Source organism: Cydia amplana, chromosome Z (assembly GCF_948474715.1).
Source record: "Cydia amplana chromosome Z, ilCydAmpl1.1, whole genome shotgun sequence".
Lineage (NCBI taxonomy): Eukaryota > Metazoa > Arthropoda > Insecta > Lepidoptera > Tortricidae > Cydia > Cydia amplana.
This window is the reverse complement of record NC_086096.1, coordinates 3,964,424-3,987,407: the sequence shown is the minus strand read 5'-3', so window position 1 is coordinate 3,987,407 and position 22,984 is coordinate 3,964,424. Positions and strand designations below refer to the sequence as shown.

At 41.8% G+C, this 22,984-nt stretch overlaps 1 protein-coding gene across 1 annotated transcript in view; it reads right to left on the bottom strand.

Annotated features, from left to right (window-relative positions):
- The window catches only part of LOC134660941 (anion exchange protein 3), a 92,834-nt gene that overhangs the window by 11,363 nt on the left and 58,487 nt on the right, over positions 1-22,984 (bottom strand). Inside the window, exons 2-8 of the mRNA XM_063516828.1 lie at positions 16,639-16,783; positions 15,735-15,814; positions 8,324-8,463; positions 2,857-3,058; positions 2,381-2,476; positions 1,966-2,198; positions 1,125-1,275 (exon numbers count right to left, since the gene is read on the bottom strand). Coding sequence (XP_063372898.1) covers positions 1,125-1,275; positions 1,966-2,198; positions 2,381-2,476; positions 2,857-3,058; positions 8,324-8,463; positions 15,735-15,814; positions 16,639-16,783 — 1,047 coding nt within the window. The remainder of the gene's footprint in view (positions 1-1,124; positions 1,276-1,965; positions 2,199-2,380; positions 2,477-2,856; positions 3,059-8,323; positions 8,464-15,734; positions 15,815-16,638; positions 16,784-22,984) is intronic.

The following is a 22,984-nucleotide window of genomic DNA, read 5'->3' as shown; positions in this document are numbered from 1 at the left end:
GATCCGAATCCGATCCTAATCCGTGAAAATATGGTCCGAAGTAGCCGTAGAACTATTTCTATGGTAATTTACGCACTAGATCCGTCTGATTTCTTTCCGAAATCGGATGACGGAATTTACGCACTAGATCCGTCTGATTTCTTTCCGAAATCGGATGACGGAGTCGGATATAGTGCGTAAATTACCATAGAAATAGTTCTACGGCTACTTCGGACCATATTTTCACGGATTCGGATCGGATTCGGATCGGACGTAGTGCGAAACCGCTCTAACGCCTTGAAAATAGAGGCGTGTTTAGATATTTGTGAGCAACTTGACGGCTCCGATACATATGAATGCGACTGTCGCTGTACAGTTCTGCTGCAACATTTCATTGGGACATTATGAAAGGAATTCATTCATAAACCTAACCATGCACATTAGCAGCTCGCTGTACAAACAGCAACACTTTTAACTGTCCGTCAGTGGACCTTATGCCTTTCGTAATAAGGTTTACGAACTGTTAGTTAACAGTGTGGGCGATTGTACACGTGAGTTCTACTCAGACATACATATGTCAGTAGTGACAAATATATTTCTACGATTATGCAACCTTGACTTCCGCGGTCTCGTGCCAAGTCGCCCGATAAGCGTGACTTGGCAATTGGCAGGGCATTCGTTCCCTCATGGGTATATACCAGTCAAGTTTGGCCTCGAAACCCTTAATGTCTCTTCGAAATCGGAGCTCTGACTTATGCTGGTTATTTCGGGTAACGATTATGAATACGAAACGTCTTCCGATCATTACGTTATCGTCTACGTACATCGTTAGGTACTTTTTTGCCTGACGTAGAACGAATTATGTTTTTGATTATGATTAGCATTAAGTACCTATCAATTTGTTACAAATAAATAGCTATAATATATATTGACGCATCAAGGCGGTTTGTTTACCCGCCTGCCGCGAAATCCGAAAATCGTCATTTCGTTATTTGCCAATCTATCGCTCGAATGTCCAAGAGTGATAGAAAGGCAGATAACGAAATTTCTAGTTCGTGTTTCGCTGTAGGCCCTCTGTCTGTGCTAGTGGCGCCGCCTACGCAGAGTTTAGCGTAATGTTTCCTATAAAAATAATCCAATCTTACCTGCAAGCTGGTGTAAGAAGTATGCTTCCGTCCGATGGAGAACCGGAATCGGTCATCGTGGACATGGCGATGGCGGAGCAGCAGACTCCTCATGACCACAGGCTTGTCATCCTCCTCTATAAGACCGTCATCCACCATGCGTTCCACCACCCTGTACACAACACTCATTCAACATTGTTCCAAAGTAGACCTACCCCTAAAGAGGGGAAGGGTCTAGTGAGATTGGCATAGCTCAGCTGGTACGCAATGCAATCATGAGGAACTAGTTTAGTTCTCACTAAGTATACTGTTTTCTCATTACGAGCTAAGGAGTAGTCTGTTCGGAAAGAGAAGAGTCGTGGAATGTATTGGGCCCCATACATTCCACGACTCTCCTCTCCGCACAGACTCTAAAAGGGGGTTGGAGTTAGATGCGCTTTTCTACATAGTACTTGGGAGAGCTATAAATGTCTATAGAGCTGTAAATCATGGGCGTATAGATGGCAAGCGCAGCAAAGTTCGGTGGCGATGAATGTTAATAAAAGTGGGGAGAGAATACCACCTTGAGGTACGCCAGTACAACGATCCGACGATGCCTGGTCAACTCGGACTGTTTGCTTGCGGCCCCAAGGTAAGCATATATTTCAAATTAATAGTCTAGAACTCTAGACGGCGCTCGTACACGAATTGCTACCGTAAAATTATTTGATCCAACGTTCACATTGATCACACGATTTAAAAAAGCATACTTGATCTACCTAAAAAAAGTGTCCAGCGCCGCTAATGAAGTTTTCACTTCAAAAATGTTTTCCTCGCGTGATGAATCGTGGCGCGACTAAAAAAGCAATTAAAATATACATGCCTGTAAGCAACTCCGGGCAGATCGCGCTCCTCCAAATCCAGGAGCACCACGCCCGTCTCCAGGCACCTCCGCAGGTTGAGGAGCGAGTGGAAGGATAGGGAAGCCACGTGAGGCTGTCCCCAGCGGCCCGCGCTTTCTTCCACGTCTTCCTCGTATTTGATCCATCTGGCTGTTTCCTTCCATTCGGCGTCGCCTTCGCCGTTGGCTAGGAGCTCATCCAGTTGTACGAATACCTATAGAAAGAAGGTTTATGTGGTATGTTATTTCACGTAATATATTAACACCTTAACTACAAGATGGAGTAATTATCATAATAAGATAGCTCGCGGTCACCAGTAGGTACTATTTTGGAGCACGAACACTTGTATTTTCATTATTCCTATCTTACATCTACAAATATACACATGGTACTCACGGAATGTGGACTATGGTCATACAATTTCTTCTCATTAATCAGGGAGTTGAGGCGATCGCCTCCCTCCCGCCGTCCCACGTGGACCGTGGATGTATCCTGGAATAAGAAATGAGGTCATCAAGAGTAAATATTTACTTAGGTTTCTGTAGCTACTCGTACGTGGAAAGTAAGACAGATTGGATTGTGTATGACGGTAGTCGTAAGTCCACCGTGATTCTCAAAAATATAGTCCGTACCTTAGTCTGGTGTATCAGGTTCCGGCCAGGCCCTTATGGCCTTCCGTCCGGTGGCGGGCGAGCTATCCTAATCCAGCTCCTCGGCTGAGGATACCCGGATTTGTACATCCCTGTTCCGTACCTTAGTCTGGTGTATTAAGTGACGACTCAGGCCCTTCGGGTCGTCCGTCCGGTGGCTGGCAGGCTGTCCCCACGCTCCTCGGCCATCGAGACCTGCTCCGTAGTCCCTCCCTCCCGTACCTTAGCCTGGTGTATCAGGTGACGCCGCAGACCCTTCGGGTCGTCCGTCCGGTGGCTGGCGAGCTCATCAGCATCCGCCTCGCGCAGCTCCTCCGCAGTCGAGACACGCTCCGTCGGCGCGGGCCGGTCCGTCCTGTCCGTGCCACCCCGCGCGCCTTCCTGGAGGGAATACTTGCGGCCTTGGTGGCGGTGGTGTAGGCGGCTGTGGGCAAAGTTGACGTGTTAATTTACACTTGTATTACGTTACACAAGCACACTGATGTGAATCTGTACGCCACTCCGGTCTGTGAGCGAGACAGCGTTATGTATCTATATAGAGATGTCCCCCTTGCACGCCGGAGAGGCTGCATCTAATGAGGAAACATCTTAAAATACATGTTGATCGTGAGTCACACAGCCGTTTATGTTGAAATACATCGATAGAAAAAAAGTCGCTATTAGGGGTGTATGTTTCGAATATACTTCACATTAATTGTACTTTCTAAAACATCAGTTTATCCATACTAAGTAATAATTAAATTTTAACAACTTGTCATAGGTTTATTTATTTAACAGCGACATAATACTTTATTAGGTACTTATATTACGCAAAAATCTAAACTTTACATTTGCTTTGTATGTCATTAAACGACAACCTACAATTCACGCGCACATACAAGTCCAACAACTCGTGTATCAAATAATCAATATCAAATAATTTTCATAATTTCCAATGCAGTTTTAAAATAGGTAAATGTTGGCATCGCGTGGCGTTTGGGTCTGCGCCCGCGGTGCCTTGACAGTGACCGAGAGGCAGTTAGGGTTGCTGCGCGTGGGCACAGACATTGTCAGCCATATTCGAACTTTAAGATACGTCAAATATTAGATATCGAAACGATATGGATTGGATTGGATGGATTGTGTCAGTGTCAAACAAGTGTCAAAAGTGACGTTTCTTCAAACAAAAACGTTACTTTTGACACTTGTTTGACTCTGACATATCTTGGTGATGTATGACAGCTAGATATCTAATAGATACCTAGTTCAAAATCCGAATCGGGCCCTATTTATACCTCGCGCGCCCAATGATAATCCCTATAACAGTTCATTTCTACATAGAACAGCTGCCATGAAAAAAATTGTTTATTGAAATTTTTATCAAAAACTCAAGGTAAGTATGCTATGTATCAAAAATAGTCGAGAGTTTTCTAGACTTTATTGTGACTGACGATAAAGTAATTTTGTCAATCGATAAGAGTAAAAAGATTTCGTATTTTGGGTGTAGGTACACCCAAAATACCTGGTTTACTATGTATAACGTCAATTAAGTCAAGAGCTTGTAAAAATTTTCATATATCTATGTATTACAGTAGAAGAGTTAAACCAATCATAATAACGTCGATAGACGATCTGTCAATGTGTTTAGGTACTCTCATTCCGACCTGCGTCTGATGAATCCGGTCTTCCGTAGGATTTAACCCTTAAATGCATGATTTTTTTGTATAATTTCCTAATAAATTGAAATAGATGGGTAATGTTGTATAGATTGTGGGAAAAATAAAGAAAACAAAACAGTACTTAATTAGAAAATAATATATGCATATTGAGCCACGGGCCATCAAAATATACGATGTAGATCTACATCATAATGCATTTAAGGGTTAAACCCGGATTGCTTGACGACCGGTCTGGCCTAGTGGGTAGTGACCCTGCCTGTGAAGGCGCGGTCCTGGGTTCGAATCCCAGTAAGGGCATTTAGTTGTGTGATGAGCACAGATATTTGTTCCTGAGTCATGGTTGTTTTCTATGTATTTAAGTACATATTTGTATATTATACGAGTATATATATCGTTGTCTGAGTACTCACAACACAAGCTTTCTTGAGCTTACTGTGGGGCTTAGTCAATTTGTGTAAGGTGGTCATATAATATTTATTTATTTAAATAAAAAAAAAAAACAAAAAAAATGTTAGCGGACGCGAGTTTATTTGAAAATGTAGTTTAAGTCATTGTTCAACCCTAGCCGAGAGTTGGCGGTAGGTCACGCTAATCGTAATCTAATGGGCTGAAGCTTTAGGGTAGTGTTTATTAGGTAGGTACCTATTATTACTACATTATTGTCGAGGTTCGGAAATAGATACTTGCAGGCTGAGGATTCGTTTTAACCTGTCGAATCCCACGATATGACGTCACCCATAAGTGTTCTGGCTCAAATATTCCGAAGAATATTGAAATCGAAACTGCAATGTTTTTAACTTTTTAATTTTTTGAATGACCATAAACTACGCACTTCGCGACCTATGTTTTAACCGGCAACGTCGACTTTGCCGTCCATTTTTGAGAAAAATAGTTTTGCTGCACTATATAGGTACACGTATTAAAGTACCAATAGCAGTATCACAGTAGTAGTGAGTAGTTCCTTTAGGCATTAAGTCCGTTATTTGTTTTTTACATTGTCAACGATACTCATTTTGTTGTCATTAAATCTTACTAATAAATAAGTCAGCTTATTTAGTTATGCTATCCAAAAGCTATCAATCCCTTACAGTAGGTATTACTTTGTACAGGTATTAAAAATAAACTCAAAACAAAAATTTCATGATGAAATTGTGAAAGTATTATTCGCTGCTAACACGCTTAAATTATCGACCGATCCCTATCTATACCTATTTATACGGTCCGCTACTCAGGCTTACATTTACTTTATTGCTCATTTTAGTAACTGATTAGTTGATTACTTGATTAATGTAAAAATAATCTGATGGTCTAAAAAAATAATCTGACGGTCTAACGTGTATATTTTGCATCGAGGGTTTTGACAAACTATTTGTCGGGTCGGGTATAAATTTATGAGAATAGGTTATTTACACCAAAAATCAAAACAGCTCTGCTCTTAGCTTCAGATAACCGTTGACCATTGGGATTTAGAGACCTAGGGGCCTAAGACACTTGCTATGCTTGCTTAACTTAGAGCTATTTGATTGCTAGGTAACCTGGGCCCTTAGGCCCGGACCTTGTGGGCCTAGGCAGAAGAAGTGCCTTGTGGGCCATGAGCCATGAGTAGAGCATAGCCGGTAATATCGCAGCTTAAAAAAACTTGGGGTAAATCATGTGTGAATGAAGTGCAATAGCTTACCGTTCACTCGGAGCATCCGAAGCCCGCGAATACGTGACAGGCATAGTGCACTTGTCACTTCAACAACGGGTAGTAAACTTGTTTGGGGGGATTTATAACTATTCAAGCATTTCCCATCGCAAATAATTATTACAGTTATTTAAAACATCACATCCCTATGACCAAATTTGTTACACTGTAAGCCGTCAAGTTTAATCTTCTTTTCATACACCGTCACGATCTCGTCACGTCACGTTAAATAAAAACCGTTACGAAGAATAAAGACTTTACGTATCAAACTTCACAATAAGTTCATTCTTTGAGCGCTTATGTAAAATTTTCGTGGACACATATTTATGGGAGTGGCTTTAGATTTCGTAAGTAAAAAGAAATAACCATTAGGTACATATTACACCACAAAATCTAGTGTTTTATAGCTGATTAGTCCAAAATATGTGCACGAAAGAAAAGCGATTGAAACGCCCAAATAATGGTAATTCGTAAACCTTATTGTAAACACATAAGTCCCATTTTATTATAAGTAGTACACTACACTTTTTTTATTTAGACACTTTTTATGTTATTTTTACTTAGAATCACGAGCTTCGATTCCAATGAGAGAAAAAAGTATTCAAAAATTTTTTTTCCATCCATTTACCATTTTTCATAGATTTAGTATGACGGTAACGGAATGGAAGGATCGAAAAACGTAAGCAAATTATGGGACACATTTTCCTGCTAAGATCGAAAGAGCTCATGATTCTGAGTAGAAATAACATAGAAACTCCCAAATTTGAAAAAAAAAAGCGTAATGTTTAACTTTTAATAAAATGCCCCAGCTAAGTGTAACCGTTAGCACAGAGCAAAGAAAGCTACGTGCATTGTCGAAAATGTCGCGATAGACTGGCTCTGCCGAAGTGAGAATTGGCACCGTAGAAAAAAGACGGTTGGCGTGCGACCAGATCACACTCACTTGTCAATTATTAGCAAGTGTCAATACGATACTCATAAAGAACACGAGCACGAGGAATATCGTACGTTGACCCGCGTGTTCCTATCTCTATCGCACAAGGGAAGCATCATGTATTCATATACCAACATACATTTCATGAGTGCGAAAGAGGCAGACAACAAATGATAAAACCTGTCCAAATTAACTTTTCCATTTCCAAAGTCTTGCGTGTCTTTAAATAGAGTACGTTTGTCATGTTTAACCCTGAAACGAGTCTTACGCATTTTTTGCAAAAAATCTTGGCTAGCTTCGTGAATAATTTCGCTTCGCGGTATTCGACACTGCTTTCTGACTGATTGTGACATTGATGGTAAAAAATTAAGTCGTATTCGACTTTTCATATATGCGTTAAATAGATCTACGTCGTAGCTCTACGAGTGTACCTTAAAAGTGAATGAAATTCCTCTATTACGAGCTGCGTAGTGCGTAGCTCTGGCCTTTCCGTATTTCCGAGAGGAAAGGCGTGGCCGGGGCCGGGCCGTCTCGCTCCAGTACTCTACAGTACTGTACTCACGCGGTCCGCTGCTCGCGCCGCAAGTCGCTGTCGTCGTTCGTCGTCGTTCCGGGGTCGGGTGTGGCCGGGGCCGGGCCGTCTCGCTCCAGTACTCTACAGTACTGTACTCACGCGGTCCGCTGCTCGCGCCGGAAGTCGCTGTCGTCGTTCGTCGTCGTTCCGGGGTCGGGTGTGGCCGGGGCCGGGCCGTCTCGCTCCAGTACTGTACTCACGCGGTCCGCTGCTCGCGCCGCAAGTCGCTGTCGTCGTTCGTCATCATTTCGGGGTCGGGTGTGGCCGGGGCCGGGCCGTCTCGCTCGAGTACCGTACTGTACTGTACTCACACGATCCGCTGCTCGCGCCGCAAGTCGCTGTCGTCGTTCGTCGTCGTTTCGGGGTCGGGTGTGGCCGGGGCCGGGCCGTCTCGCTCCAGTACTGTACTCACGCGGTCCGCTGCTCGCGCCGCAAGTCGCTGTCGTCGTTCGTCATCATTTCGGGGTCGGGTGTGGCCGGGGCCGGGCCGTCTCGCTTGAGTACCGTACTGTACTGTACTCACGCGATCCGCTGCTCGCGCCGCAAGTCGCTGTCGTCGTTCGTCGTCGTTTCGGGGTCGGGTGTGGCCGGGGCCGGGCCGTCTCGCTCCAGTACTGTACTCACGCGGTCCGCTGCTCGCGCCGCAAGTCGCTGTCGTCGTTCGTCGTCATTTCGGGGTCGGGTGTGGCCGGGGCCGGGCCGTCTCGCTCGAGTACCGTACTGTACTGTACTCACGCGATCCGCTGCTCGCGCCGCAAGTCGCTGTCGTCGTTCGTCGTCGTTTCGGGGTCGGGTGTGGCCGGGGCCGGGCCGTCTCGCTCCAGTACTGTACTCACGCGGTCCGCTGCTCGCGCCGCAAGTCGCTGTCGTCGTTCGTCGTCGTTTCGGGGTCGGGTGTGGCCGGGGCCGGCCCGTCGAACTGGACGTGCCGGTCGCCATCCTCCCGAGGGCTGCTCGATGACGAGGGCGACGTGGCCTGGGACAACAACCGCTTTTAATATCACTGTTGTTTGTAATGCAAATTTTAACCGAGTATCATTGTCAAACGACTTAAGCGTCCGCTAGTTGGCGGGGGTGCACTGAGCGGGTCCACGCACGCGGGTGCCATTATACGTAAAATTCGTCGCACGCGTCCGCGCCAGTTAGCAACGCCCATACTATTTTTCTTTAACCCGCTCACCCGCTTTGTGGAACCGCGTCAGCTAGCGGACGCCCTTAATAGAAGATTGTGTATCAAGTGTGCCAAATGACATATTTACGGCGTGGGCCTGAATTGAATCCTGAACGAAGCGAAGGATTTTTTTAAATACAGGGTGCCATTTGAGTCGTGATCACTAATATGTTTTTCTAACTCCATAAACAACGAGCAATTTAATGCCCCTACTCTTACTAAAATCAGACAAGATTTTTTTTATTTTTTTATTTATTTTTTGTCATTTATTTTACTTTTGCAAGTGGCAATGTGGTATTTAAACAGCTTTGTAAGATATTTCAAATGAAAAATTAAGTAAATTTTATTTCTAACTGGGACAAATGACAAAATTGATGTCAATGACAGTTCCGAGTCAAAGAGGCGATTCAATTTACTAATTTAAATATCTTAATAATATCCTAAATCCACTTATAAAAGTAAAATAAATGACAAAAAAAAACAAAAAATAAAAAAAAAACTTGTCTGATTTTAGTAAGAGTAGGGGCATTAAATTGATCGTTGTTTATGGAGTTAGAAAAACATATATAAAAATAACTAATCGATTTGGTATGTGCATTCTATTTTCATATATTACATTGTGTTTATAATTTTATACTGGCAATAAAATTTAGTACTACAACACAAAAGTGCCATTTGTCATTAAGTAGCAGGGAAGAAAAAACCTTCAAGAAACTTTTTGGTCCATCTTGAAGTTGGCGGTTCAACTTGCTATCGGTGCGAAAGTAAAATTCTAAACTCAAAAACTCTCTTTACATGATTTCGTTGCTGTGTGCATGACTTACTATACCTATAACTGGCTATATAGGTAGGTAACCTCAATTATTCAATACATTATAAATAATAATCTAATACTTTTAAACGATCAATTCTTGTATATTTATTTATTTATAAGTATGTATATTTATATGTATATATATATATATATATATATCGGGGATCTCGGGACCGGCTCAAACGATTTCGATGAAATTTGCTATATGGGGGTTTTAGGGAGCGAAAAATCGATCTACGAGGGGTATTCAAAATATTCTCGGTATGAGAATGAAAACAAACAAGTACGAAAAGTTTGATATTTTTATTTTTCAATATACTCCCCCCCTATGTTCATACACTTAAAAGATCGATCAATTATTTTTTTTAATCCCTCGTAAAAATATTTTTTATCTTTCGTGTAAAAATGCTCCTCCACTGCCGCCTTCAATGCTTCATCGTCAGAAAATTTATTTCCACGCAGATCCTTTTTAAGATTGGGGAGCAAAAAGAAGTCGCTGAGGGCTAAGTCCGGACTATACGGTGGGTGAGTAACAGTTTTAAACCCACATTCAACAATAGCTGCCTTGGCAATATGAGCAGTATGGACGGGGGCGTTGTCATGCAGAAGCAGAATACCTTTGGTTAACTTTCCTCGCCTCTTTTCTTTAATTACATCCTTTAATTGACGTAGAATGTTAGCGTAGTACTGTCCTGTGATATTTACACCTTTTTCTTTATAATCGATTAGTAATACTCCTTCACAATCCCAAAATATCGTGGCCATGACCTTGCCAGCTGAAGGGATGACCTTGAACTTCTTGGGATGAGCTGAACCCTTAATGTGCCACTGCATGGACTCTTGTTTACCCTCTGGGTCATAATGATGAACCCAGGTTTCATCTCCAGTAACTATTCTTTGCAGCACCTCATCAGGATTTTCACCGCACAGGTCAATAAAATCGGAACAACAAGCTACACGCATGTCTTTTTGAAGCCGAGTCAGCATTCGCGGAACCCATCTTGCACTTACTTTTGACATATTAAGATGGTCATGTATAATATCACGTACGGTACCAATAGAGAGATTGGTTACTTGTGCTATAGATTTTACCTTCACTCGACCATCTTCCAATATAAGTTTTTCCACTTTATCAATATTTTCTTGTGAAGTAGCTACTACAGGCCGGCCAGGTCTAGGGTCATCTTCAATACTCTCCCTTCCGCGTTTAAACTCGCTTGACCACTTTTGAATGGTAGATAAAGAAGGAGCAGACTCACGGTAAACACAATCCATTTCCTCTTTTATGGTTTTTTGATTTTTACCCTGTTTTGTCAAGAATTTTATCACGCATCGATGTTCTAATTTAGTTAACATTGTCAATTCGCACATGATGTTCATGTTTGTTCAGCAATTGCAGAAAAACAAAAGACCATCTCGGTTCGAATTATACTTTTTTTTAATGTCAATGAATAAACCTTAGCGGCCAGTAACGAAAGAAATTTTAGAAGAGGTCGTAAGATATCAATACCGAGAATATTTTGAACGCCCCTCGTAGCTAGGTTTTAGCTCTGGGAAACCGCCTATATTTGAGTTTTTATGTTTTCCGAGCAAAGCTCGGTCTCCCACCTAATTACATTATGAAGTACGCCGTATGTAGTGTTACATATTTAACCTTAACATTGAATATCGATTATTACATTTAGCTTCGCGACGTCGCCCGCCTGCACGATTCAAACAGATGCATGCAACCTTAGGTAATGTCCTTGGTTGTTACATTTTTAGAAATATAATGTACAGTGAAACCTGGACGAGCAGATTTGTCTCACTTAAAGAGGTATTTCACTTACCCAGGCTCTCAGTTAGCCAGGTACAAATAAATGTCTGTCTCATTTACAGAGGGTCCCATTAATAGAGGTGAGAATATAGGATATATTTCAGTTAGAGGTAGTTAATAAGGTATTTAAATATAAATAAGGTAAAATAATCCTTGTTCCTAAATATTTTTTAAGTCTGTTTAAATATTTCTTTGAATTTATTTTGAACTAGCTGTGCCCGCGGCTCCGCCCGCGTGGAATTCGGTCTGTGTCAGTAAGCTAATTCATCCCTAATTTCTCTTTCTCTCCCCTGGAGGCGGAAATTGAAGTAAAGTTGACAGATGGATACGTTTAGCGGACTGAAGTCCAGATAAAATATTTTACAATTAGGTAGGTACCTACCACTAAACAAAACTACACTCCAAAACCAATAGTTTTTTTTTCGCCCTTATTCCAATATTAGACGTGATTTAAACGACACAGAGGTGTATAACGGACAATACATTACTACTTTTGTATTTTTACGTCCTTGACTGTATATACCTATCCAAATCATGTCCATGGCAAATATCACCCAATTCTGTCCTCCAGTCAAATCAGTCTAAGCATGAAAAGTTAAGAAATATACACATAGAAATTCGTACTTCCTAACAAACTTTCGAATTTAGGTCTAATATTATTTAATAAATAACACTTAAATTAAAAACTTATAATTAAAAAATTTGGCCTAAGTCGTAGTCGCTTGGTAGGGTGCCCAGAATGCCATCTTTATCAAAGTAGGCTTAATCCTTAAAATCGTATGAAAAACGCGAGCGCAGCGAGCGCGAAATTTTTTTTTGATAGAAAAATAAGTCAGATCAGCCGCAATGGTTTACGTGAAATTTTGGTGTGGATATCTAATGCGAAAGCCGAAGGCCGAGCTCCATGTAGGGCCGAAGGGCCGAAGCATCCAGACTGTCAGTGCTTAAAAACAAAACAATAGTATAAGTGTTTAAAAAATGCGAAGGCCGAAGGCCGAGCTTCGCGTAGGGTCGAAGGCCCGAAGCGTCCAGGATGTCAGTGCTTAATCACAGAACAATGGTATCAGTGTCTAAATGCGAAAGCCGAAGGCTGAGCTCCGCTTAGGGCCGAAGGCCCGAAGCGTCCAGGATGTCAGTTCTTAAGTCGTAGTAGTAGTCGCTCGGTAGGGTGCCCAGAATGCCACCTTTATCAAAGTAGGCTTAATATTAAAAGTAAAAAACGCGAGCGTAGCGAGCGCGAATTTTTTTGATAGAAAATAATTGAAAGGCTATGTCAGGGACACAGCCGTAATGGTTTACGTGAAATTTTGGCGTGGATATCTAATGCGAAAGCCGAAGGCCGAGCTCCATGTAGGGCCGAAGGCCCGAAGCGTCCAAGCTGTCAGTGCTTAAACACAGAACAATAGTATGTGTCTAAATGCGAAGGCCAAAAGCCGAGCTTCGCGTAGGGTCGAAGGGCCGAAGCGTCCAGGCTGTCAGTTCTTAAGTCGTAGTAGTAGTCGCTCGGTAGGATGCCCAGAATGCCACCTTTATCAAATTAGGCTTAACCTTTAAAATCCTATTAAAAACGCGAGCGTAGCGAGAGCGAAATTTTTTTTATAAAAAAAAATGTAGAGAAGCTATGTCAGGGACACAGCCGCAATGGTTTACGTGAAATTTTGGTGCGGATATATAACGCGAAAGCCGAAGGCCGAGCTCCATGTAGGGCCGAAGGCCCGAAGCGTCCAGGCTGTCAGTCAGTGTCAGTGCTTAAACACAGGACAATAGAATAAATTGCAAGTTCCAAATTGTTTGACATTTACAAAGACATATAATATTTAAAAGCTTTCGCATTTTGAACACATATCAACTCACATTTATAGACGGGCCTATCTCGAAATTTATTTTATTACCTTTATTTACCGACGTTTCGACTTCGACACAGGTTTCACTGGTCGTGGTCGCGGCTAACTGATGTCCCAACAAAATGTCAAAACAGAGATTTGTGCAACTACCCGACGAAAAGTGTATGAAAAAGTTTGGGGTAGACATCATATTTTCAAACCACCCACTTCGCATAATGTTAATTATTGTCAATAGACCCGCGCTGGACCCGTCTATAAATGTGATTTAATATGTATTTGTAAAGACGTTTGACATTTACTAAGAAAAATTTTGTTTTTTTTTTACAAAGTACATACACAAAAAAAAGTTTGCACCACTTTCTTAAGTTAGCGCCATAAGATTCAGGTGCAAACATAACTTAATTGAGTGTAGTGGCCACCCCCCCTGTTAGGGGTTGAATTTTTCTAGCCTAAAATAGGGCCAGGGATTTTCTTGACAGATTAGTAAAGTTTGCATCAAAATCCATTCAGCCGTTTTCACGTGATGCGCGGTCAAATCAACAGATAAACAGACAAACAGATAAACAGACAAACAGACAAACAGACAAAAATTCTAAAAACTGTTGGAACGTGTTCTGTTATCGATTCTAAGTATCCCCAACCAACTTTTTTTCGAATATCTTCCATGTACAGACTTTCGACCCTCTTCAGCTTTATTATATGTATAGATGATTCTCCAAAGGATAGATTTTTTCAATTAAATTTGATAAGGACTTCATTGCGTTTTAGAAATGTATTAAATGAAAATCTATTTATTCGTGTTACTTATCAAATTTCAGCTTTGGTTTCGATAGTTTTAACTACATAATGTAACTAAATGGAACTTGAAGTCGTTTCTTAGACACAATTAAGCATATGCGGAATTTGTGCATAGACTAAGGGTTACTAAGAATACAGAAATTGATCAATAAAGTCCAAGTTAGAGAGGTCATAGATTGACGTTATCTCAGATACAGAGGTAAATTCCTATACAATTCTAAAAAAACAATTAGGAAAATGTAATCTTATAAATATAGTCTCAGTAAAAGAGGTAAAATACACTCTCTGTCTCAATTATAGAGGTAAATGTGACTATAAATTCACAACAGCTAATCCCAGTTATAGAGGTTCGTTTTTTCTCACTAATAGAGGTAATTCAGTGCTAAAGTGTCGGGACCGAACCATGAGTCCCAGCTATAGAGGTTTCTCACTTATCCAGGTCCCACTTAACCAGGTTTCACTGTATTTACTGATTCAATAAACCAACACAGCAGTTACTATTTTATAATTAATTAAATTTGAGCCATATGTGTAGAACGCGTCTCTATTATTCCCAAATAATCGGTCGGTCGGTGGGTCGGGTATTGTTTTCCAAATAGTTTTAAGCCATAATGTACTGTTTGCCCGAATTTTCGTTAGTCATAATTCATTTGGTTCAGAAACACGTCACTTTTCAGGATTGCCATAAAACAAACCTAACCTAACCTAAGTATCTATAGGATAACCTAATGAAAATCCTGAAATATTAACGGTTTCAGTTTTATGACTAATGATAATAATATGACAAACAATACATTATGACTTAAAACTTTAAGGGAAACAACGGGACCCCGTGTAGAGCGCCGCGGTTCATAAAACAAACAATGCCTTTTAGGGTTCCTTAGTCAACTAGGAACCCTTATAGTTTCGCCATGTCTGTCTGTCCGAGGCATTGCTCCGTTAGGCAGTGATCGTTAGTGCTGGAAAGCTGCAATATGGCATGGATATATAAATCAATAAATCCCACAGTCATACAAAAAAACCAAAAAAAGAAATTTTTAGGGAACCTTCCCATACATAAAGGGGAGTGTATTTTTTATTTCGTTTCAACCCTATATGTAGGATAGTATTTCAAAACAAATAGGGGTCTTAAACATTTTTTTTTTTTGATAAAGTGAATATTTGCCTCTTACGTCTGATTTTTTAAATGTTTTAGAACGAAAGAATTAAAAAAAAAAAACATAAGAGGCAATCCCGCTGATACTTGAATTAACAAATAATTTTAAAATTACTGCAGTTTCCTATAATATGTGTTTTTTCATGAATATTGCAATTTAATGTTTTCCGCAAACTAGATAGATTATTATGACAAGACATGCAAAGCCTCCGATGGAAAGTAAGTTCTAAACAAAAAATCATGGCCATACGCCTATTACTTTAATTAAGTACGTACTTATTTACTTACCTTAAGTACTACTTACCTACTCGTACTTACAGTACCTACTGATGACGCAAATTGCCTTGTCTTTTTAGTTTCCTCGTATTTGATATAAAGTCACCAAGCATCATTTCATCCCTTTGTTAATAGTCTCGTAAACTAATAGCTCCAGTTTAGACCATTCCGGGTAACTACGGAACCCTACACTGAGCATGGCCCGGCATGCTCTTGGCCGGTTTTTATTATTTAACAGCTTGGTTTGAGGTTTGAATTCATGGGTACTGTAAGTACCATCGCCCACACTGTTAACTGTGTCCATCGATGGACCTTAATACAAAAGGCATAAGGTCCAGTAATGGACAGTTAAGAGTTGCTGTTGGTACTAACCTGGCTCGGCGACATGGTTGAAGACCGGGACGGCTCCGCGGTCTCCGAGCTGCTCCAGGCCAGGCCTTCTCGGGCCGATTCTGGAACAACAACTCTAATTAGATACTCTCTCTATAAGGGGCACGGGAACCCCTTTTTTTGCACCGAAGTGTGATTGTCACGTTAAATTTTTAGGCCTACTACCTCTTGATGGCAGAGGGAGTAGCACATGTCACGTAGAATGATGACGTCGATGATCATGACCGGGTGCTAAGATCGATCTCCCAGCACGATATCAATCACTACCATTGAAGAACTAGCGTAATAGATTATTCGAGGTCCGTTTTTACCCAGCGTACTAGGAGAGCACCGGTCTCCGTCGTAGGTCCAACGTCCAGGTGTACCCCACACTCACCGTACTCGGGGGGAACCGGGCCGCGCTGTCACGCCAAGACTAGGTCGACGCGTGGTACCGCGTCCAGCGTCTTTTCCCACTCGTCCAAGTGTACCCCATACTCACCGTACTCCGGGGAACTTAGGCCGCGCTGTCACGGCAAAGCTCGGTCGACGCGTGGTACCGCGTCCAGCGTCTTTCCCACTCGTCCAGGTGTACCCCACCCCACACTCACCGTACTCGGGGGAACCGGGGCCGCGCTATCACAGCAAGGCTCGGTCGACGCGTGGTACCGCGTCTCCCACCCACTCGTCCAGGTGTACCCCACACTCACCGTACTCGGGGGGAACCGGGGCCGCGCTGTCGCGACGGGGCTCGGTCGACGCGCGGTACCACGTCCAGCGTCTTTTCCCACTCGTCCAGGTGTACCCCACACTCACCGAGGCCGCGCTATCACAGCAAGGCTCGGTCGATGAGTGGTACCGCGTCCAGCGTCTCCCACCCACTCGTCCAGGTGTACCCCACACTCACCGTACTCGGGGGGAACCGGGGCCGCGCTGTCGCGGCGGGGCTCGGTCGACGCGCGGTACCGCGCCGCGTCCAGTGGCTCCGCCCTCGTCTCCCCCCACACCACCCGGTCCATCTCCTCGTCCAAGTGGATCTCCTCCCCCTCTGCCTGCACACACAAATAAGTTTACAGTCAAAAATTACATTTTTGATAGAATCTTTTATCGCTGACTGTACTTTTCTTTCAAATTATGAATCTACGTATACCTAATGTTTTTCAAAGGCGTAGGGTAGAATCACACATGTCATTTCAATACACTTTTGCGAGATTTGGCGTTTTTAGGTTATACATTATATGGAGATGACAGGTGTCATCCTACCCTTCGAGTTTGAAAATTATTATAGTGTTCTATCTCTATTTTTCGGCAACGGGTACCTACGTATACGCGTTTTTGACAATTTCATCTAAGTATGATTACATTTTAAGTACCTAGTTTAAATTCCGGATTTTCCGTGTAAAAATAATACAGTAGGTAAGTATATGATTTAAACAAATGCAATTCCTCAGGGAACTTACATTTTTTCTCGCCAATACAAAGCCATGTTATTTACCCATCAACAATACAAGCTATGTCATTATGTTATGGACATGATATTTTATGGTAAGATCATAATATGTCAGCAAAAGGCAACTCGTTAGGTACATCAAAGTAAAAGTAGTGTCCGACCGAAGGTTCGGTTTCGGTTTCGGTTTCGGCCAGTTTCGGCCAAAAAATCATGTTTCGGCTGTAGTTTCGGTTTCGGCCAAAAAACGGCCGAACCTTTCGGCCGGGCCGAAACTTACGAAATGGTACTTCGGACAAAGACCAAAAGTTGGGGAATAAGTAGGACAACAATATTAATACCTACATATACTGATTCATGTATAATTAGGTACAGACATTAATTGGTTTATTATAAAACACATTTCCACTAATGAGGGCGCCACTGGACGGTTGACGCAGTCTTAAGAGGCTGTCAATACATAAGTGAATGAGATAGCACTGTCGCATGTTACTGGTCCCTGGGCAAGATAATAATAAGAAAACTAGCCTCACTTTTTACCTCAATTTACCATTGGTTTGTGTTCCACATGTCCTCTACTTCAGCTTAGCCTTTGGCCTCGCTGCGCCATGCTCGGCCTGCGGTCTCGCTTTTGAATCCAATGGACATTGGTTGGAGTCTGTGCTCAACTACTTATTCTGAAGCCTTAAGCACGGCTAGGGCTTTGACTTCGCATGAAAGTTCGCCTCAATGGGGCACTTCGGACTTTTCGGCCCAGGTGAAGATCGGTACCCGGCCTTGCGATATTGTTAAGAAAAAATTTCGCGCTCGCTGCGCTCGCGTTTTTGATTGACCCTGTGTCTACATGTTAGCTTGACTGGTGAATGAATAGAGTTAGACCAAGAAAATTCTGCAATGATTTTGATAGCATACGCAGTGCAACTAGTGCAAATGTTATTTATACGTCATAATTTCATAGAAGTTTTGACGTTTAAAATAACACTTGCACTGCGTGTGTTATCAACTTATCAAAATCGTTGCAGAATTATCTTGGTCTAACTCTAGTAATTTTCATAAAAACCTGCTTAAGTAACATCAATTTCAAGGACATTGTGTGTTGACAGCCCCATAATATGTGTGTAAAAGCGGTTTTATGACATTTTTTCAACGATTTTAACAAGTCTACAAAAGTTTCGGTTTCGGTTTCGGTTTCGGCCGAAACTAGAGCCAAAGCCGAACATTCGGTTTCGGTTTCGGTTTCGGCAAAAAATCATGTTTCGGTCGGACACTAAGTAAAAGCTGCAGTACTTAATATTATATTCTATCAAAGCACTTAAAACTAGGTTTACTTCGTATATTCTGTCTTTGATAAGTATAACCACATACTTCAGAATTCTGTTGTTGACATTTTAAAAACCTTTTGTCTGACCTAGTTCTTGTATCTTACATACGTGTTGGTCTACATTAAATTGGAAATAAATTGGATTGATATGCTTTTGTCAAAGTTAGTTAGTGTGAGCTAAAATTTTACAAAGTATTAATGTAATAAAAGAACTCATGTCGTTGTACAGGCGAGTTTTCAAGCCAAAAATATACAAACAGGGGGTCTAGCATGAGTTGCGTTCTCGCGCGCGAGTCCATACTTGAAGTCGCGCTAGATGTATGGAGTCGCGCTCGAGAACGCAATTCATGCTAGACTGCCAGGAATCTAAAATACTGTCAGTATATAAGGTTGTGTAAATATAATTATTTTTGGAACGTTGGCTTGTATAGATCTTTGTGAACTATCGTACAAAATGCAACACAAGTTTGACACTTAGGGTCGGTTGCACCAAACCGCCATCGTGCAGTAGGTGCTGAAAACCCACCCGAAACTGAAAACGAGACTCGCTGAGTCAATACGGAAGCACGGCCTGAAGGGAGTCAAGGCTACGTACCCTTACCACGAGTATACGTCGACCGTTAACGCTAGCGACTGCAAAAACTCACAGTCATGTGTATATCGCTCTTGCATATATTGGTGCGAGTGAGATGTTCAATGAACATTCAGTAGCTACTAAGCCGGTTCACCCGAAATCACCACATTACGAACGTGATGCGCTTTCATGGCTCGACTATAAGCTGAACGATACCCATAATAGTGACAGGTGAATTATACTAGTGTATCTCATATATGTGTGAGTGAGATAGTCGAGAGTACGGCGGTGTTGGGATCATGGTAGGGGTAGAGCTGTTGGTGCGGTAATTACCACATTACGAACGTGAACCGCTCAAGGCTCGACTAAGCCGGCTGAACGATGCTCCCAATAGTTACAGGTGAATTATACTAGAGTATCTCATACATTAGTGTGAGTGAGACAGTATTAGTATGAGTGAAACAGTCGAGAATACGGCGATGTTAGAATCATGGTAGGGGTAGAGCTGTCGGTGCGATAATAATTACCACATTACGAACGTGAACCTCTCAAGGCTCGACTAAGCCGGCTGAACGATGCTCCCAATAGTTACAGGTGAATTATAATAGTGTATCTCACACATTAGTGTGAGTGAGACAGTATTAGTATGAGTGAAACAGTCGAGAATACGGCGATGTTAGAATCATGGTAGGGGTAGAGCTGTCGGTGCGATAATAATTACCACATTACGAACGTGAACCTCTCAAGGCTCGACTAAGCCGGCTGAACGATGCTCCCAATAGTTACAGGTGAATTATAATAGTGTATCTCACACATTAGTGTGAGTGAGACAGTATTAGTATGAGTGAAACAGTCGAGAATACGGCGATGTTAGAATCATGGTAGGGGTAGAGCTGTCGGTGCGATAATAATTACCACATTACGAACGTGAACCTCTCAAGGCTCGACTAAGCCGGCTGAACGATGCTCCCAATAGTTACAGGTGAATTATAATAGTGTATCTCACACATTAGTGTGAGTGAGACAGTATTAGTGTGAGTGAGACATTCGAGAATACGGCGGTGTTAGAATCATGGTAGGGGTAGAGCTGTCGGTGTGGTAATTACCACATTACGAACGTGAACCGCTCAAGGCTCGACTAAGCCGGCTGAACGATGCTCCCAATAGTTACAGGTGAATTATACTAGAGTATCTCATACATTAGTGTGAGTGAGACAGTATTAGTATGAGTGAAACAGTCGAGAATACGGCGATGTTAGAATCATGGTAGGGGTAGAGCTGTCGGTGTGGTAATTAACACATTAAGAACGTGAACCGCTCAAGGCTCGACTAAGCCGGCTGAACGATGCTCCCAATAGTTACAGGTGAATTATAATAGTGTATCTCACACATTAGTGTGAGTGAGACAGTATTAGTGTGAGTGAGACATTCGAGAATACGGCGGTGTTAGAATCATGGTAGGGGTAGAGCTGTCGCTGTGGTAATTAACACATTAAGAACGTGAACCGCTCAAGGCTCGACTAAGCCGGCTGAACGATGCTCCCAATAGTTACAGGTGAATTATACTGGAGTATCTCATACATTAGTGTGAGTGAGACAGTATTAGTATGAGACAGTCGAGAATACGGCGGTGTTAGATTTATGGTAGGGGTGCGATAATTACCACATTACGAACTTGAACCGCTCAAGGCTCGACTAAGCCGGCTGAACGATGCCCCCAGTAGTTACACGTGAATTATAATAGTGTATCTCACACATTAGTGTGAGTGAGACAGTATTAGTATGAGTGAGACAGTCGAGAATACGGCGGTGTTAGAATCATGGTAGGGGTAGAGCTGTCGGTGTGGTAATTAACACATTAAGAACGTGAACCGCTCAAGGCTCGACTAAGCCGGCTGATCGATACTCATATATTAATTAGTGTGAGTAAAAACTTCCGAATTTTTAAAGCCCCGAGTAGAATGCTTTATTTTATTGAGTTTTTTTTTAAACACCGATTGAAATTTTCACGATTTTTACACATTTACAACGGGACTTAATCGCGTATTAATTTTTTTTTTTTAATGCGCAACTCAAGTCTCCAGGCGGCTTAGCCAAGGTGACAATCGCTCGCCGTCGAATCGCTTTGTGTCTCTATCACTCTTCCATATTAGTGTGACCGTGACTGTTGCGTTACGTTCGCTACTTAGCGGTAGCGATTGGCATGTTGTCTACGGGGCCTGAGCCCGTACCATGAGTCACTGACAGTGTCAAAACTGGCATATACGCTATCGAGAACGTAATTTACTTTCTATACATCTCGTTCGCATTAATCTGCGAGTACGAGCGAGATGTATACAAAGTAAATTACGTTCTCGATGGCGTTTATGTCAGTGCCAAACTGATGGTAGCCGTACTAGGCTATAACCGTGAAAATCGAAGTTCGCAAATTGCGGGATCTGTCTCTTTTACCCCAATGAACGCGTAATAAGAGTAACAAGTCGGTTTTCGCGGTAGCCCCCCTGGTTATCGGTCGCCTGGGTCATAGAGAAAAAAATACATAGATTGCTCACTCCACTGATGACTCTCTCACTCCATACATCAGTTTTGATACCAAAAAGACTATTAATTTCAGTGTCTACATCTAGCATCGAGTAGCGGAACTATCAGTACTGCTACTTGACAATAGATGTAGCACCGACCGGAAAGTCTTATGTTGTTGAGCATTAGACTTTCCGGTCGATGCTACATCTATTCTCAAGTAGCAGTACTGATAGTTCCGCTACTCGATGCTAGATGTAGACACTGAAATTAATAGTCTTTTTGTTACTAAAACTGATGTATGGAGTGAGCACTCTTGTCTTAGGTACTATATTTCTCTATTAGGGTTAGCGTCCACTTTCTTCTCAAGGATCGCGGGCCAAGATACACTAGAAATGATACAGCCGTGAAAACATTTTTAGCAATGAGGCTGAGCCGGCTTAAAGCCATATGACCGCGAAATCGGCGCCGATGAATTAATCGACCTCCAAAAAACAGTTGTGCCCAATTGTATTGTTTTTGTATGTTATTGTTGTGTTGTATGTATTATGTTTGTGTTGTATGTATTTGGATAGGGTTATAATCAGACATAGAAGTTTTGTGGCAAAATAAAGTGATTGACAAAATTAAATATTGACATGTCTGTTATCGATGTTATCTCAACGATATATATTAATTACATTTTATAAGAAGATAGCTACCGCGAAATACACAACACGTTCGATATCTTCTTCTCTTTTGATATATTGGTAGTTTTCTATTCTTTTGGCAGTGTATACTACGGTACGGTTTACGTTTTAATTTTTAAGTACCGACTAATATATCCTCCTAAGGCCGAAAGTCCTACCTATAATACCTATTCAATTGGAACAGAGTCGCTTTTGCTTTGTTTCGTTTAATTTTCAAACAACGCAAAATCAACTCTGTTTCCTACGTTTTAGGTTCAAATTTTGGTGGCAAATTTTGGATGTTTCGTTTGTATGGCTGGGCCTTAGTAGGATTTTTAATGAAGAAATTAGGTACCGCTTTATAATTGATTTGCATTATTGAAATTTCTTGGTAACTTACCTACTGCAAGTTTAAGTTACATCTTTTAAATATTTATCTAAGACTTGTAACCTAACAGATTTACCGAAACTTTCCGAATGTTTCATTTTCTCAAACGCTCGATTTTGCCACAAAAACTCCTATATCTGGTTATAATAGAAACTCGTGGATCTATTGCAAATAGTTAATAATATCTGCGAGACCGAGCTTTGCTCGGTAAACATATAAAAACTCAAAAATGAGCGTTTTCCCAGAGATAAGACCTAGCTAGATCGATTTTTTGCCCCCGAAAACCCCCATAATATACCAAATTTTATCGAAATCGCTAGAGCCGTTTCTGAGAT